The sequence below is a fragment of the Sander vitreus genome, chromosome 4, assembly GCF_031162955.1.
Source record: "Sander vitreus isolate 19-12246 chromosome 4, sanVit1, whole genome shotgun sequence".
NCBI classification, from domain to species: domain Eukaryota; kingdom Metazoa; phylum Chordata; class Actinopteri; order Perciformes; family Percidae; genus Sander; species Sander vitreus.
The window spans coordinates 18,226,580-18,246,161 of record NC_135858.1 but is presented as its reverse complement, the minus strand read 5'-3'; the positions used below and the strand labels follow the sequence as shown (position 1 = coordinate 18,246,161).

Genomic DNA, 19,582 nt, shown 5'->3' with positions numbered 1-19,582 from the left:
GGGTAAAGGTCATTTCTAATATTTGCTTCACAGACCTGTCCCAAACAATTTAAAATCCTTTGTGCAGGTTTTTTTTGTGAATTTCATGATTAGTGTTCTTTTCAGATGCAGCTTGTGTGATCATCAGTGAGTCATAAATGCAAACCATAATCATAAAAATTACAGTTTTTTACTGTTAGTGTTCGGTGGAGTGCAAGTATTGCTGTTTTGGTGGCAAATGTAGCAGTTTCATGTCAACACAGCACTTCATGACTAATTTTGAATAAATAGACATATGTCAGTACATCTGAAAATGGCTGTCAACTTTACTGTTTTGATGAAATAGTAATTATTTGCAGTGCTAGATTACCTAGCCTAGTTACCAGGATAGATCTGTGAATGGTGACTGTTGTTCTAAACATACACTCATTTTTCACCGCCGGGTCTTTCCAGTGTGTTGATATGTAGTCTTAGGACTGTATTGTTCATCATTATTCACCCTTTAATTATTCTACTACCTTTCAGATCACATCACCAAGTTTCCCAGTGGTGGTAAAGATCGGACACGCCCACTCTGGAATGGGAAAGGTAATGTTGATTAATTTCATTTAGCAGATTTGAAATGCTAAAGTGAGTAATCATCTAAGTACATGAACGTTTTTAAATTAACTAACATTTAAGCAATAGCTGTGATACAGGCATCAAACAACAACATTCATGTATTAGTAAAGTGGAAAAAAACACATGTTGAACTGAAGCCCACACATTACACTGCTGCATCATTTAACAAAGTACCATTGGGGAAGTGCTTTAAAATCCCTCTGTGAGCATAGAGATAGTATGAATGGTTTTTACTAAGCACCACATCGTTTTTACTGTGTAATGCTTTCTCTGACATACACTACCACACTACACTACTCCTTTTTCCTCTTTATGTCTTTTTTTATGCTTTCTTTTTTTCATTACTGCAGCACATCCTTTTTTATTCTCCCTCAGTCCTTATTTTCTCCTCTCATTGTGCTGGTATTGATTGACAACTGTGTTAATATTTTCTTGGTGAAATCAGAGTGAAGTGTTTATCCTCTCTCCGCCACTCCTCATCGATCCACCTCACATCCTTCCCCTGGACTGATCAATCTGATACTGTGTGACTGTCCTCTCGCTTTGTCCAACTGGGCCTTTTATCAGCCTCTACCTTTTTGCCTTCCATTATCCTACCATCTCATCTCTTGCACATCTGTATTGTACTTTAGATTTAGTAACTTTAGTCTGTTTCACTGTGATAGTTTTAAAAAAAGACACAGTTCTTTATAATAAATACCGTACATAATAGTTTCATCACATTGCTTTTTGTTTAAAGTGGACCATGTCACTTCTAGGACATTGACTGTGGCTACTGCAGAGAGCATCACATCATTCATTTCACCTCCATACTCCATATTCACCCAGATCTTTAATTAAAGCGTAACTCTCGCCAAAATGCAATCTAGGGTCTTTTTGTGAATGTACCTGAGTCAAACTTTTGTTTAAAAGCATATTTAGGATGGAAGCGCCACTTTTAAGATGTACCGTATTTTTGTTTTTCGGTCAAATGGCCTTTTGAATGGGAGTAATAGGGGCACTTTTATGCTAGCCTCAAAATAGCTATTTTTAAAACACTAAAAGGCTCGACACAACATGAAACTTTGCTCCAAGTATCACCAGGGGCTCTACACCTTAACTACACCAGTGCACAAGGGATATACTAAATCTGTGGCTACTTTTGATATCAACTCGTTTTGACTGCCGAGGTGGTAGCAGCCAGAAACAACAAGAGCTACGGTGAGTTGTTCAAAACCTCTTTTTAGTAAACTCTGGGTACACAAACAATGTTCTCGATGCTCGAGTTCATGTGTAGAGCCCCTGGTGATACTTGGAGCAAAGTTTCCTGTTGTGTCGAGCCTTCTTAGTGTTTTAAAAATAGCTATTTTGAGGCTAGCATAAAAGTGCCCCTATTACTCCCATTCAAAAGGCCATTTGACCGAAAAACGAAAATACGGTACATCTTAAAAGTGACGCTTCCGTCCTAAATATGCTTTTAAACTAAAGTTTGACTCGGGTACATTCACAAAAAGACCCTAGGTTGCATTTTGGAGAGAGTTACGCTTTAAGTCTGCATTATTGATGATATATGACACTAAAACACTATCAACACTAGAAATGCAACTTACTGTTTGACATTTGAGAAGCACTTCTTTCTTGCCAAGAGTCAGACAAGACGATTGATACCACTCTCATTAGGATCATCTTTATAATCCCAGGATCCTACAGAATATTCCTAGGGCATGTGTGGGCATATTTACCATACAGACATAAGAGTTGTATGAACCTTTTTATCTTATTAGATATAGCCCAGCCTTACTTTAAGTACATGGTGTTTCTTCATGTGTTATCCCTCTGTAGGTCAAAGTGGACAATGTGAGTGACTTCCAGGACATTGCAAGTGTGGTGGCCATCACTCAGACATACTGCACCACAGAGCCATTTATAGACGCCAAGTACGACATCCGGGTCCAGAAAATCGGCGTTGACTACAAAGCATACATGTATGTTCATGTGTATACTGTACAATATGCACATTTGGTGTAACACATTGTATTTTGGGCACAGGACAAGTGCATCAGTAGAAAGGGGAACAGTGAGATACAGTACATAAAAAAAGCATAACCTTAGCAAAGTGGAATGTAAAGTCCTCATTTAACCCTTTAATGTGTGGGTGTTTTTTGTTTTTCAAACATTCCTACATACCTTTGTTCTTTATGCATTTATATAACGCAGATTAAGCCATATATTTAAATCATATTGCTTGGAAACATTACCGTTATTTACAATAACAAACACACAAAAATATATTTTTGCCATTTATGAAATCTATACAATCATTTCTAGATGTTTTTGTTATTCAATTTTATATTTAGGTGTAGCCTGTTACCTTTAATTTTGAACAGCTACTACAACTTCTCATCATTTAGCACCTACCAAACCCAATTTAGTCAGCACAATAGTCACAAATCACAGTTACTTGCTTCATTGCAACACGCACATCTCCACGTTTTTGAAATTGTGCATGGATGGACAGATGTGGCATCTCCAGTGTTTTTGTGGGAGCTCCTTAGCTGAAGAGCACTTCTGGTTCTGGAAAAACCTAAGACTTTTAACATCCTTCAGCTTTTGGAAGTCGTGGCACCTCTTTCCTTTTCCCCAGCTGTGGCCACAACAGCTGACGTCAAAGCTTTTTTCAGGAAAGAACTTCTGGCTTCCTAAATTGGACATTAGGCCAGGACTTCTACTTGCATGTTTATAGCAGTAAGGTTAAGGCAGTTAAGGTGACTATGTACGTTTTCTCTTGGGACCGCTATTTGGATCTAATCCAGGATTCCCCATTCAGAGCTCATGTCGTCTGAACTAGCTTCATGGTTCTCATGCTCCAGTTCTGCTTTTAAATTTTTTGATTTATAAATGGCACAAAAACGAATTAATTATCATCACTTGTGTCTGTATTTATTTATAGTAACAGTGAGCTACAGCAACGTCTTGAGGTCAAACAGGAAAACACTACATACACGCTATCACTTGCATCCAGGATCCGCGAACAAAAAATGTAACACTCTTACATACCTAGTGTGTCTAGCGACCCAGACACTAATTAGAGAAAAACCAATGTGTTTTATCATTTTTGACATTTTGATACAAGAAAATTGTTATAAACAAATAGTTTGAAGAATATCAGGGAGTTGAGTGCTTAACTGAACGAAAAAGACGTGGTGTATTATACAGGTGCTGGTCATATAATTAGAATATCATGAAAAAGTTGATTCATTTCAGTAATTCCATTCAAAAAGTGAAATTTGTGTATTATATTCATTCATCACACACAGAGTGATATATTTCAAATGTTCATTTCTTTTAATTGTGATGATTATAACTGACAACTAATGAAAATCCCAAATTCAGTATCTCCGAAAATTAGAATATTACTTAAGACCAATACAAAAAAGGATTTTTAGAAATGTTGGCCAACTGAAAAGTATGAACATGAAAAGTATGAGCATGTACAGCACTCAATACTTAGTTGGGGCTCCTTTTGCCTGAATTACTGCAGCAATGCGGCGTGGCATGGAGTCGCTCAGTCTGTGGCACTGCTCTGGTGTTATGAGAGCCCAGGTTGCTCTGATAGTGGCCTTCAGCTCTTCTGCATTTTTGGGTCTGGCACATCGCATCATCCTCTTCACAATACCCCATAGATTTTCTATAGGGTTAAGGTCAGGCGAGTTTGCTGGCCAATTAAGAACAGGGATACCATGGTCCTTAAACCAGGTACTGGTAGCTTTGGCACTGTGTGCAGGTGCCAAGTCCTGTTGGAAAATGAAATCTGCATCTCCATAAAGTTGGTCAGCAGCAGGAAGCATGAAGTGCTCTAAAACTTCCTGGTAGACGGCTGCGTTGACCTTGGACCTCAGAAAACACAGTGGACCAACACCAGCAGATGACATGGCACCCCAAACCATCACTGACTTGGAAACTTTACACTGGACTTCAAGCAACGTGGATTCTGTGCCTCTCCTCTCTTCATCCAGACTCTGGGACCTTGATTTCCAAAGGAAATACAAAATGTACTTTCATCAGAGAACATAACTTTGGACCACTCAGCAGCAGTCCAGTCCTTTTTGTCTTTAGCCCAGGCGAGACGCTTCTGACGCGGTGTCTTGTTCAAGAGTGGCTTGACACAAGGAATGCGACAACTGAAACCCATGTCTTGCATACGTCTGTGCGTGGTGGTTCTTTAAGCACTGACTCCAGCTGCAGTCCACTCTTTGTGAATCTCTCCCACATTTTTGAATGGGTTTTGTTTCACAATCCTCTCCAGGGTGCAGGTATCCCTGTTGCTTGTACACTTTTTTCTACCACATCTTTTCCTTCCCTTCGCCTCTCTATTAATGTCCTTGGACACAGAGCTCCGTGAACAGCCAGCCTCTTTAGCAATGACCTTTTGTGTCTTTCCCTCCTTGGGCAAGGTGTCAATGGTCATCTTTTGGACAGCTGTCCAGTCAGCAGTCTTCCCCATGATTGTGTAGCCTACAGAACTAGACTGAGAGACCATTTAAAGGCATTTGCAGGTGTTTTGAGTTAATTAGCTGATTAGAGTTTGGCACCAGGTGTCTTCAATATTGAACCTTGTCACAATATTCAAATTTTCTGAGATACTGAATTTGGGGTTTTCATTAGTTGTCAGTTATAATCATCAACATTAAAAGAAATAAACACTTGGAATATATCAGTCTGTGTGGAATGAATGTATACATTATACAAGTTTCACTTTTTGAATGGAATTACTGAAATAAATCAACTTTTTCATGATATTCTAATTATATGACCAGCACCTGTAGTCCTGTTCTTTAGCTATTTGTTGTGTGTAAACCTGTGCATCTACTGTCAAAAAAAAATAGCCTCAATTTATCTGGATGTTGATCAGCTTAATAACCTGCAGCTGTGCATGTTGCCTGCATACAGCTAATGATTTGACCACAACCCTCCTACTACAGGGTTGTCTAAATCTATCTTGCCTGTATTTACAATTTCTAAAAGTAAAGGTTGGTGTCTGTAATGATTTAACGCACAATTTCCCCCTGTTTTCTAGGCGAACATCCATCTCTGGTAATTGGAAGAGCAACACCGGATCTGCCATGTTGGAACAAGTAGCCATGACTGACAAGTGAGCACCGCTTCCACATTAGTGATGCTCAGGCTGCGCTTGTGTCGCACATGTCAGTGTTAGTCACAATGTGCTCACACAGCCCATTCTTTGAGCTGCTTTGAGAATGTTTCTTGACCTTTCACGGCAGGAAAAGCACACGTGTAATTAAAAACATTAATAATTAATAATACATGCTGGCTAACTGGCAAGGCTTACAGACACACTGAAATTGAACAGAGCTGTCATTAATGTTAAGTTACAACTGTCTTTCAAAAGGTCAAAAGGTCATCTATGAAAAAGGTCTATTGTCAGATAAAAGAGAATTGAGTTGTATCATGTGTAATGTTGGTAAAAATAGCTAAAAAAGGTATGTCTATAAGTAAGTAAGTCTATAAAACCATATCAACATACTTGTTTTCCTTTTACATGCAATCTGATTTGTCAAACAATGTTTAGCTCAATTTGCAAATATTTGAACTCTCTAAGCCTTACACTGCCACTAACGCAAGCCCCAACAGAATGAGATATTCTCCACTTTTTCTCATTAAAGTAAATTTTGTCATTCATTCCATTTTCTTACTGCCATAATGCGAGACCAAAAAACATTTAAATCTGAAAAGGCTTCTTTAATCTGTGACAGCTGGTAACAGAGTACAGTACAAATACTTACAAAACCTTACAAATGTCATCTTAAAATGGTTTGGTGAATCTAACTCTGTTGAAAAGGAGAATACCTGCCCCAGTGCAGTTACATGGTCCTTTTGGTCAGTATTGATGCGTCTGTTTTGCCCTAGTTTGATTGTGTGCAGTTTTCCAGACAGCAAGTCAATAGACCCAGCCTGCAGCCGACCCAGCCTAGAGCCAGAGAGGTTCTGTAACAGGTTTACTGTCGGGATAAATACAAACATTTGCTCTGACTTACTGTGCTGAAGTGATAAATAATTCAATAATATTGATAAAGCAGTGTGCAAGAACACAACTCTTTGCTTTACTAAGATTAGCAAGATGGTGTACAATAGGACAAGTTCTGTTTTCATAGTTCTTTACACAAAAAATGTGAAATACCTGCAACACTTCTTGACCCACTTCAACTGCAAACAACAAAAACAGTTACAGTATGTTACATATAGTAGTGGTACCCTATATGATTCCTTTAACTTCCCTGTAAACAGATTATGACTCTTTGTAGACCTAATCCATCTTCTCTCTGTGACAGGTATAAGCTGTGGGTTGATACCTGCTCAGAGATCTTCGGAGGGCTGGATATCTGTGCTGTCAAAGCCATCTGTGGCAAGGATGGTAATGACTATATTACTGAGGTGAGAGAAAAACACATACAGAAGGGAGGAAGGGATGGATGTTAACTCAAAAAAGATCTTTCGATCGACCAAACAGTTGACAAGGCACTAAATCAAACAAGTCACACAATCAAAGTCTTATTTTACAGCTGCCCTATTATCACTGCATCACTGTATTTATTGATTCCTACATTTTCTTTGAAAAATGTCACCATGTTGACATCAGCTTGTGGGAATGGTGTTTTATAAGAATACTAATAAGGTATTTGAGTCTTAAATTAAGCATGTCTGACCTAATTTACACCGCTGGGGCCTTAGATTGTCTGGCTGGAAATAAACCGATTCAACCTAACCTGAATACACATTATGAGTATGATAACTAACATCTGGTGATGTTTAAGGGTAAGTATGGCTATTTTCTATGGCTCACATATCTCTATCACTCTGTTTCTTTTCAGTAAGTTTTCAGCATATTGGTTTCATGTTTTATAGTCTTTAAGTCATGACCACAATGGTTGTGAATAGCACATTAATGTAGGAATGTGCTTTGCTGTAATAATACCTTCCTTAAAAGTCTCAGTATGGAAAATTGCTAAATACTGCTTAGTAGGGTATGTTCTACCCAACTATTACAGGTCCAGCCTGAGGCAACAAAAAGCAGGACTCAAACGCACTGTGACACAGCTGGTAGAGTTAAATCTGAAGAGGCAGGTCAAAGAGTGGACAACCAAGCTCATTGCCCAAGGTGGTAACATGGAGCTGGTATGCAGTGACGGCTAAAATGTAAAATGTAGACAGACAGGTTTAGGTTCACGTACGGAGACAAGTTCAGGCTCAGACAGAGTTTCACGTTTATGCTTAGGCTAGGATGATAGAAACGTCATCAGCGCGGCTGCTCGCTTGCTGTGATTTCTTAGGATTTCACACATGGGCTCAATCAGGCTAACAAAGATTTTGTACTCAGGAGCTGGCAGGGTAAAGTCTGTTTAATGTTCTGTCCAGCCCAACTGTTTCGGACATTTGGGTGCAGCTCCGCCGGGTAATGTCTAGATAATTTCAGGTTTGCAGTGCATGTGTGAAAGGGGCTAGAGTCAGGTTAAAGTGAGCTGTTGAGTGGCCAGGATTTCAGCTTAGAGAGCAACTTGACAAGCCAGGGTTTGTAGGACACGAGATTGAGTGCTATAGAGAGAGCTGCTTCTATTTGGATGCATTTTGGACCGTGGTAAAGTTGGTTTTATATTGGACATTGGATATTCGACACATTCAAAAAATCTATTATGCGGCTTGCCATTTTGACCTATTCATGTCAAACCACTTTTGATGAACTCAGCTAACTCCCCTACACATTGCACAAAGCTTCTTTTTTTAAAAAAAACATCCTTTTCATTTTTTAAATATTTTTTTATGTAAAAGAATTCTATAAATCTATTATGCGGCTTGACCTTTTGACCTATTCATGTCAAACCACTTTTGGTGAATTCAGCTAACTCCCATACACATTGCACAAAGCTTACGTTTTTCAAAAAAAACTTTTTTTTAAAATATCTTTTTATTATTTTTATTATTTTATTTTATCTTTGTAGACCCAATTTGACTCATGCAAAGATGGTTCCAAGATCTCTGCACTCCAGCAACCGGAATGGTACATGTTGCAGAAGAATTGTTTCAATGTACACTGTGTGAAAAACAATAAATAACTAGAACTGCAAGCAGTTATGACACGGTCGTGAGTAGCCCCCGGGGAGCGCGCGAAAGTGGGACCCAAAGCGTAACGGTGAGGAGGCAAACATCAGTAAATATCGACATGTGTGAACCGCAAGGGCTGTGGTACGTTGCCGTTGCAAATATCCCATTAAAATTGATTGAGTAGAAGGGCCGAAACTGGTCTACGTTGGCTACAGCGCCTCTTAATGGCCGATCTTCTTAAAATGTGTGGGGGACCCCCAGAGGGTCACGGCAAACTAGGATCTAAAGTTTCGTATTGGTAGCATTTATTTTGGATGAGATATGTCAAAGTTGGTGTTTTCATAGTTACCTACACAAATATGTTTGTGTGTAATTTGCGCAATTTTTGTCTAATACAAATTCTATAAAATTAAAGATGATTAATGTATGGGAGTTAGCTGTGTTCACCAAAAGTGGTTTGACATGAATAGGTCAAAAGGTCAAGCCGCATAATAGATTTATAGCATTTTTTACATTAAAAAATATTTAAAAAATTAAAGGATGTTTTTTTTTTTAAAAAGAAGCTTTGTGGAATGTGTAGGGGAGTTAGTTGAGTTAGGCAAAAGTGGTTTGACATGAATAGGTCAAAATGGCAAGCCGCATAATAGATTTTTTGAATGTGTTGAATATCCAATTTCCAATATAAAACCAACTTTACCACGGTGCACTCAGTGGTGTGGGTCAACTCAGCCCCCTCATCCATGGAAAAAGCTGGGTCAGCTGGGTCAAATTTTGCCAAAATTCTGGCAGCTGGCAAGGAGGAGCTGGACCCAAATGTAGATAGTGATACTGCACATATGGTTAAATACACTTTGCTACATTTGAAAGTCAGTAAACAAGCTCACAGTTGGTCATGGGCTGGCAGTCAAAACTGAGGCAGGACAGCAGACATGTTTATATAGAGTAAACAGGTGAGACAGGTAGCTGAGGAGATCAGAAGACTGGCAGGAACCAGAAACTCAAGGAGGACATTTAGTGGGAAAGTGAGGCATGACGAAGTTTAGACAATTATGATTACAAATCCCAGTGAGACAGTCTGAGGCTGATGATACAGGAGCCACAATCACACCCACACCTGGCCACTGCGGTATCCAAGCAATGATCTAAACATCCCACTTACACTTTGAAGTAGGCTGACTGTCAGAATGAAATATTCAGTAGTTTAATTCTTACGGGTCTTTTGCTAATCTTTATTACATTTCTATTTTTACTCAATGGTTTTAACTCATATATTATGTATGTGTTTTAATTGTGTTTACTTATGTCTAATGTTTTATCTTTACACTATCCACATAGTGTTTGTCACTGCAACTTCCGTGGTAGCTCACACATTGTGCAGCACATTGTGCTTCCACCTAGAATGGAATGAGCTATATAAATAAGGTTTTGCTTGCTGGTTTGGTGGAAGGTACCTTGATTAAATACTTAAGTGGAAAACATGTCTCCCTATGGGTCATCTCCACTGGAAAAGTGTTTTGGTTTTCAAAAACAAAAACAAAAAAATTACCATACAGAGTTACTCATATTATAAATTTTAAAACAAAACCTTTCTGACAGTATCCATAAAAAGTTTACCCATATAAACCAAAACCATTCTGACCATAAAACATCACATCTAAACTAATTCTACACACATGTTCTATCTGGAAGAAGACGTTACAATTCTGTAGGCACACCAGAGAGCTATTACCACACATTAAAGGGATATTTCACTGCTGGAAAGATGAATATGTATTTAGTGCACACACATTATAGGCTCTGTAAAGTTCAGCTAACGCATTGGTAGCATTAGCGCTTGGTGGGCTGTAAACACCAAGTATAAACACAGACGTGAATTTGCGTGGAATGTAGAATGTTCGGCATTTAACAGTCACAAACTCAGTAGCAGTAGCCGAATAAAAGCACACCATTTCTGCACCGGTCTGTGTCCGTGTTAACACAGCCCACCTCCACGAGTCTTACCCGACAGAGCAGCATCTGCTCGGAAGGCTAGAAGGCCTGGTAGCTGGATAGCGGAGTCCGGTACACTGTTGTTCAGCCATGTTTCCACAAAAACAAAAACGCAGCAGTCTCTGAACTCGCATTGGGAGTTTCGTTGAAGTTGGATGTAGTCCAGTTTGTTGTCTAATGACCGGACACTTGCAAGCAGGATGGATGAGACAGGTGGCCGGCTAGTGTTAGCTTTCCACCTAGCTCATACTCCTGCCCTCATTCCGCGTTTTACCGCTTTGGATGTCCCCTTACCCGGCAGCGGCATAGAGCGAGACCGCAGGCTGAGGTGCTGGTCTCAGAGAAGTCTAATCTCAGGGGGACATGAGGGAGGGAAGCACGGTCATTCGAAAATACTACCGGGTTTCTACTGATACAAAGCTTAATGCTAATCGGTGAAGTCTCCCTTTAAGTGTTGACCACAGTGCTGTCTAACCTCATTTGTTTGTCTGTCCTGATCACCCATTTTCTGATACATTGTCTGTGGCCTCTTTTTCCAGGTTGTGGGTTCATCTATGCAGCTGATTGGTGATCACCAGGCGGAGGACCGCCAGCTCATCTCAGAGGTGGTGCTGGCTAAGATGAGCCAAGCACTGGCCACCAGGTCGTCTAGTGCTTCCCGCTCACCTGCTCGCTCCCCTCAAGGCCAGAAGCCAACTACTGTGCAGCCCCAACAGGTAGAGGCTGTATGAAATGAAACCAGTGCATTTGTGATGGATGACCAATAGGGGTGGTACGGTTCACAAAATCCACAGTTCGTATCACGGTTTTAGGGTCACGGTTTTCGGTTCTGTACGGTTCTTGTTATTTTTTCTTTTAACCTTTAACACTCCAGAAATATACTTCAGCATATGATATATAGCTAAAATTAGCATATTGAATGCATGTTGCACAATACATGCATACAGTGGCAGTGTTATCTATTGTTTCATTTCTGCTGTCATCATAGGTAACATGAAATCCAAAATGTTCCCACACACAAGACTATATACGACGCTGGCGCATCCTCCAAATCCGGGCAGCCTTCCTTATCTCTCCCACTTACCATTTCTGCATGTGACGTGACCTGCAGCACTCCACACTCCACCTGAGGAGCGGTCGGCTCGGCGCCTCTCAAAACCTGACGAAAATTTTTTAAACTGACCTTTGTCGATCAAAAAAACAGACAAATTCAGCAACTGTACGGCCTATTTCTCACTTAAAATGTTTTCAGAAACACTTTTTGGTGACGCGTTCGTCCAATCAGCTGCCATGTGTTGATTCCCCCTCGTCATTTCCAGTAAGTGTTTTAACATAGGTGTCGAAAGTGGGCACTACGGCAGTAAGTGGTTAGTGCACATTAACAGTGTACTGACGAACCGTGCAACACACACACTCTCCGAACCGAGACATGCGAACCGGATGTTTTTTCATGAACCGTACCACCCCTAAAGACCAAAAATAAATAGCTACAATGCTCATACAATGTTTGCTTATTGTGAGCATTAGGAGAGGCAGGTTCAGAAATCCAAGACGTTACAAGATCTGCAGGAAAATCACTTCATTGTAGCCCTTCACAGTTCACTGCTGATTCTTTAACCATGTTTGCCTTTCTTTCCTACTCTCTCTCTTTTTCTTTCTTTCTGTCTTTCTTCCGCCCCCTCACTCTCTCTCTCTCTCAGAGTGCTGCCCTTAAGGAAGGACTGGCAGATCCAAGCAGGACGTCGGTTCAGCCCCCTCATCCTCAAGGTTGTCTGAACACTGTTCTACAATCTAATACAAATGCTGCCACTGTAGGGCCAAAGCATGTCTAGGAAACTCTCTCTGAATCAGTCGTGGGACAGTTCAGTCTCAGACATCTTTAGAGGTTTTTCTGAAATGACGTATCCAGAATCCAAGATTTCGCTAGATATAACCTTTTAATTAGAGGGGCTGGTAGGTGGATTTTGTTACCCTTGACAAAGGCAGGCTAGCTGTTTCCCCCCTGTTTCCAGTCTTTGTGCTAAGCTAAGCTAACTGTGCTGTATTTACCGTACAGATGAGAGTGGTATCAATCTTCTCATCTAATTATTGGCAAGAAAATGAATGTGTATGACCCAAAATGTCATATTCCTTTAAGAGTAAGAGCAGTTTGTATTTTATCTGCATCCTTCTCGCTGTTCCTTGAAGGTAACAGTGTCCAAGAAAAGAAAAATACTGCTGTCTGTTTGAGCTACGGCCTTGTCTTTGTTTAACTCATGACTTGGATTAAGAAGCAAATGTACAGTACAGTGCATTTAGGCAGCCTGTTCACTTTAATTGCAGCCATAGTGTATGTGTTAGTGGGGTGATGTTTGTGCTCAGGGCTGATGTGTTAAAACTAAATGTGCCTGCTAAAAGCAGTGGTACAACAGCATATAACATGGTAAATTAGCAAAGCCATTATTATTGTACTGGTTTGCATGTGTGTTCATTATCTTTAATTCCTTTTTTCTCATTTTGCTTGGATGTGGCAAATGCCGGTATTTCATGTCGTGCCTAATATGTTAGTGCTGGTTGTTTTAGGAATGCCAGCTGTTTAGCTTTTACAGAAATTGTTAGAGATGAACATGTGCCGACAGTGTGGAGATGTTAAGATGTGCAAATTGGATTAATTTGTTTGAATTTTACATACATTACAAAAATAATAATCCAACACTGTGAACATGATTGCACAGTGGCAGACAAGCATATTTATGCACACATCTGTGTATTTTGTGTTCACTCTTATATGGAAAGGAAGGTCACTTTTTAAATGTGCAGCTCATGATCACTGTGCACGTTCTGGTCAGCTCAGTTTCTGTCTTAGTTATTATGCTTGACTTTTGGGTCTTTTTTTAACTTTTAAATGTTGTACATTGTTATGGTGCAAATCAGTTTATGGTATACACCAGATAGATGTTTCCTTCTGTCAAGCAACAAAGCCCCCTTTGCAAGACCGGAATGTTTTGTGTATAACTGCTCAGAGTTGTCTTTGGTTGTAACCTCCATTGTTCTGTATTATAATACCTGAGACAAGACAAAGTGGCTTTATACGGTACACAATACATATTTTTCTTTCTTTGCAATAATTAAACCTGCTTGTGTGATAAATGAAGAGTTTTAATTAATGAAAAAAAGCATCTTTTTCTTTCTCTGCATGTTCATTTCCTAATTTGCTTGGATCCGATCCCTGATTGACTGAGATTCGATCTTCATACACCATCTGGCTACAAATATTTGGTCTCTTCTCCTCTGCTTTAATCTTTACTCATTGATATTAAGAAATTTAGTTAAGTGCACACACACGATAAAGGCTTTACTGACTGCACTGCCTCTTTAGATAAAGAAGTCACCCAAGTGACTAAATCCAATCTAACAGCAATCAACACATATATTGTATGATTATAAAGTATATATAAGCAAATATAATTCAAAAGAATAAGTAATTCAAGGTTTGTATCCAAGCAAATTGTTATTGTGTCATCCTTTACAAATTATGTTTGTACAAATGGTATTTTCTTTGGTTTTTATGCGTTGTGAGTCCCAAGCCACCATTGGGATGCTTTGACAATCTCGTAAAACGTAAGACTCGTAGCCATTTGCTGTAGCTGCCTTACAGTAATGACTCTCTGAGAATGTCTGGGATGAATTTTCATGAAGGTTTTGTTGTGGTCATATCATGTAATCATGTATATGTCATTAAACTCTAAATCTAAATGAATATACATTTTCCAAGCTATCTTCTAAGAAACCTTTTTATAGAGGTTTAAGCATATAATTTACCTTCCCAGCTTTAATCCTGCATCCTGGAAAGTGAATTATCCGCCATTGGAAACTCATCCCTGCCCAGTCACTTCCTACTCAGCATGCATAATCATTTGTTTCTTTTGTGCTGCATGATAGGTTGCTTTGCTGCATGTGTTTGGGTCACTGAGTTGTTTGATGCCAGTATCCTTTCTTGGTTGTGTCATCTCCCCTTTTGTTGTTCACTTTCTTTCATTCTCATCTCCGATTCTTTCCTTTCCTCTCTTTTTTTTTACCACACTACCTCCAAACGGTCACATAAGTTGTTGTGCATAAAAGCAACCAACACTTGGCATGACAGGCTAGTCACCGCACCTTCTCTTAACCGTTGATCTGCTGCCCCCTGCTGGTAAATGCAGTCCCAACACTCAGAGCCTGCTTTGCCCCAGTCTGTTCTTGACATATGAGTTGGTTAGGGTTTCTATGATTGTGTGAGAGGTCATAATGTCAATGGGCATGTCTAGACTCAAGCTCCTTATCTGTATCATGTTCTGCTTTGGTGTGTTACAGCCGCCTGGTTTTCTAACTGCTGCACTAAAACAACACATCCTAGATCTAAGAAATAATTATGCTTATTTATTTCCTTTACTCCTCCCCCTTTTTGCTTTTTTTTTTGCTGCCTGTATGTGTCATATAGCCATATAACTATAATCTAATAAAATTATATTTTAATCTTTTAGGTGCACCAGTGAAATCACAGAGTATGGAGACATCGTCAGAGTCAGCTAACAGAGCATCTGAGCCGTTACCAAAGCCCAACCAGGCCCAGAAACCAGGCCCAGGTCCACCACAGAAACCAGCTCAGGCACAGAAGAGCCCAGTCCAGAGGGCCACCTCCGTCACAAAGCCTCCAGTGCCAAGGCCTCCCCCAATGATGCGAGCCCCATCCCTCGCAAAGTCAGCCCCAGATTCTGCTTCCATCCCAGCCCCAGCCAAAGCGTCACCATCATCCCCAGTTCCAGCAGCAGCAGCAGCTGCAGCAGCTCCAGGCTCTCCCCCAACCAAAGCAGCAGCAGCTGTGGAGGCCCCAGCCCTGGCCTCAGCCTCAGCTCCTACCACAGAGCAGCCCAAGCCCCAGCCTCAGGGCTCCCCATCTCCAGCTCCTGGCAAACCAAAAGAGCTGCCCCCCAAACCCGCACCACCTGCAAAGCCCATCCCTCCATTACGCAGGAATTCAAAGCCGCAGCTCCAGCCAAAGCCGCAAACCCCGCCGCCACCCAAGACTTCACCTAAACTCCAGCCCGCTGCCCAAGCCGCAGCACCCACTCAGGCCTCAGATACTGCCTCAGCCCCTGCCCCAGCACAGATTCAGTCCCCAGCCAGAGCCAACCAGTCCCCGCCTAATGTCCAGTCTCCAGCTAAGGCAAAGCCCCAGGCCAAACCGGCCTCTCCTTCCCAAAACCCTGAGCCTGACCCAGATGAAGCTGCCGCGGCCCCTGCTGAGGCAGAGGCCCCTGTGGAAGAACAGCCAGGATCCCAGCAAAAGGCCCATCCTCTGCTGAAGTAAGGGTCGTCTTATCTACACACTGTTGCTAATGCAAAGACATGCATTACAGTGGTCCATACGTTGTGTTTAGGATAAATAATTAAATATCTATATCCATTCTTCTGTAGAACGACAATATATGTAATTCCAATCATTTGCAACACTGTGTCACAAGTGTCTTTTATTGTGTCAGTCCAAGTGGTAACATGCTGAAATTATTAAATTAACACTTTATATTAACCCTCCCTATTTAGCATGTATAAGCTGTGTATAAACAATCTACAAATACAATGTACAATACAATTATATGTATAAATATTGTGTGTGACTTTTTGGCCCTCTTACACATTTCCCTGTTTGTCTTCCATCCTTACTACCTAACTTACTCTATTCACATTCACATAATCCTCCTCCTGCATCCCTTCATTTCCCACTTCCCTCTCTCCTCGCTTACTTGCTCTCTCCCCTCTTTTTTTCCTTCCTCCTGCCTTTCCAGTAAGTCCCAGTCCCTGACCAATGCCTTCAGCGCCTTCAGCGACTCCTCTTTCTTCCGCGGGGTCTCAAGCACTGGAGGTGACAGCCAAGACGAGGTGAAGGCAGAGACCATTCGCAACCTCCGAAAGTCCTTCGCTAGCCTTTTCTCTGACTAGACATAGCCGAACCGTAGTCAGCCATTTATTGATTCTGCCCACCACCCCTTTTGCCATTGGCCAGTGATGACTTGATTGACATTAAATGTGAACCAGTCTGAGATTAAACTCTGTGTGTTAACTGTACTGTATTCCCTCCGTCCCGGTCACTCCCCTCCTCCACTTTCAGCTTCACTGTGTAACAGTGAGGCCTGCTGGGTAGGATATTCAGTGAAGGATGCTGTGCCAGAATAATTGGACTGAAGGAGTTACGTCATTGATATATACTAGAGTAGAACAGAGCACACTTTAAGGAACTCTTTCTGAAGTATATCAAAAGAATAGAATAGAATATTTAAGATTACAGATATAATGTACATACAGTATATATATATATATATATATATATATATATATATATATATATATATATATATATACACAGTATTAATAGTAGTAGTAGTATTAATACAAACATATGTAACTATAAAGGGAGATAAGCCAATGAAAACAATAATAGTCCAGTAGCACTTTTCAATTAGTTTTTGTAAGTGACATAACTCTTTCATTCAGTGGCTGGATTCATACATATTTAAAAAAATAAAATAAAATAAAATAATCTGATATTTGATGTTTGATGGTTTTGACCCACAGTGAATCAATTTTAGTCAGTAAGTACTAAAGTAAGTCACATTTTGTCATTAAGGATTTGTTCCTGTGTAAATGCAGCCAATGTGTCTCTGGCCTTGGCTACTGACTACTGGGCTCATCATTGCTGCCCCTTTTTTTGTCAACAAGCCTTGAAGTTCATTGTCGTGTGAGGGAGTTGGAAATATGTGTATGTTCATCTGTGTTCAATTGTTATGCATGGCTCCTCCAAGTGGCTCAGTAAGACTTTTGGAGAAGGGAGCTCTATCAGTGTTGAGTTTTGCCCTTCGTTGCCTTTCTCTCTCTCTCTCTCTCTCTCTCTCTCTCTCTCTCTCTCTCGCTCTCTCCCTCTCTCTCTCTAGATGTTGTAGCCTTATTGTGAACATGTTTTCAATTCACAGCTACATTTGTTAGCTGTGCAGACCTGGGTCGATTACAACTCGAAAGGTATTCATTTACTTCGTGTTTAATTAAGTAAACTATTGAGGGCAAGATTGATTGCAACTGTTGTAGTTTTGGGAGCATTGGGATTGGCCCTATTGCTTACCAGACTGAATAAAGCAATCCTAAAAAGTAATTGAATGCATTTCAAAGGGTAAAAAAGACTAATGTCTGTAGCTGTGACTGGTGATTTCTTGTTTCACCTCTGTGTAGATCTATCAACAGCCTCGTAATGTGTTGATTATTCTCATGAAAAGACATTGAGACAGTAGTGCAATAACACCTCAACATGCCTGTTGAGCGCTGTCACATTATCAATATAAATATGATCATACAGGACCTGTGTATCTGTTAAATACCTTACTCTTACATTCCCTTTAAGATTCCTTTCAGTCGCGACTTTCCAGGTTGCTTTTTACTGCAGTCAGACGCTGGCTTTCAGATTAATATTCCATGTTAAACTGTTGGTTTCTGTGTTTAACCCTGTTTGTGGGTGGGACTAAAGATAAGGCAACCTGGAATGAACCCAGTACCTTGACTGGTCATTTTCAATTGAGTTGCTGCTGCATTTCAAGTTCATATGTGGAAAAAGAAAAAAGAAAACCTTAAAGTGCCCATATTATGAAAAAAACACTTTTTCTGGGATTTGGGGTGTTCTTTTGTGTCTCTGCTGCTTCCACACACATACAGACTTTGAAAAAAATCCATCCATGCTGTTCTGAGTGAGATATGGTTTCTGAATGTGTCCTGCCTTCAGTCTCCGGGTGAGCTGTTCAGAATCGGCACCTGCACCAGCTGGCTAACCGCAACCGTTAGGAAGCATGCCGTTAGGAACCGTTAGGAAGCATGCTAACGCTAATGCTAACGCTAGCATGCTTCCTCGTTCTCAATAGCAAAGCACTGCTACAACACACACAAGTTCACCATAATATACAAAAGAACTACTTACATGTGCGCCCTCATTTAGAAGTCTCCCAGCTAATCCTGCCTTGTAACTGACTGAAGGTGGAGAAACGGCCTTTCTTTTACTGTCTATGGAGCTAGCAAGCTGACATGATCTACATCTGAGCTACTGCAATCAAAGATAGTACAGAAGAAGCAAAGAGGTCTCACTCTGTAGCTAAAACAGAGACCAGCTGAAAAGAGGATCTGCAGCAGTGAGAGAGAGCTGTGCAGTACAACTAAAATATGGTGTTTTTTGAAAATTAAACCATGTAAACCTATTCTGGTACAACCTTAAAATACAATTATGAACCTGAAAATGAACATAATATGGGCGCTTTAAGAACCGCATATCAACTTGTCTACTTATCCATTTCCAGTACTATGTTGCAAGTAAATTATAGCATATTGTATTTGTATGTAAGTATGCGTCATCTCAGGAGTTTATTTTTTGTAATATATTGATTGATAGATGTTTTGGAGGCTCCATATTTATGGTAGAGTATATCTTGTTTGTTTTGTACTGTGTTTTTATTTGTAACGCGATACTGCTTTGCATGATTTGGTGACTGATTATGTTTGTTTGTTTTTCTGTACAGATAAAAGCTAATAAAGATGTGGTTCCATCATTCCAATAATTCATTAAGTAAGATTCATCCTGTTGTCTCGCTTTTGTTTTAAGGTCAAAGTTTTTTGATTTCACACATAAAGATCAGTTTATTCGTCATTAGGGGTAACCATGTGTTACAAACTAGGGACCATTGAAAAATATGGGTACTTACCAAGCATGGAGGGTCTAAGGAAAAGATGCTATTGAGTTGCATTATGGAAAAGGTAGGATTCAATGTTTTGGGAGTTTGCCCCATTCTTGGAACAAAAAGTCAGGATATCTCGGCCTCTGCTGCTCCAGTTTCAGCCATTATTTTCT

The 19,582-nt window shown here is 40.3% G+C and overlaps 1 protein-coding gene across 1 annotated transcript in view; it reads left to right on the top strand.

Moving 5' to 3' along the window:
* syn2b (synapsin IIb) overlaps window positions 1-16,677 on the top strand; it is an 82,219-nt gene extending 65,542 nt beyond the window's left edge. Inside the window, exons 6-13 of the mRNA XM_078248833.1 lie at window positions 505-567; window positions 2,422-2,564; window positions 5,657-5,731; window positions 6,930-7,032; window positions 11,226-11,402; window positions 12,387-12,453; window positions 15,189-16,011; window positions 16,491-16,677. Coding sequence (XP_078104959.1) covers window positions 505-567; window positions 2,422-2,564; window positions 5,657-5,731; window positions 6,930-7,032; window positions 11,226-11,402; window positions 12,387-12,453; window positions 15,189-16,011; window positions 16,491-16,644 — 1,605 coding nt within the window. The 3' untranslated portion in view covers window positions 16,645-16,677. The remainder of the gene's footprint in view (window positions 1-504; window positions 568-2,421; window positions 2,565-5,656; window positions 5,732-6,929; window positions 7,033-11,225; window positions 11,403-12,386; window positions 12,454-15,188; window positions 16,012-16,490) is intronic.
* Window positions 16,678-19,582: the final 2,905 nt, after the last annotated feature.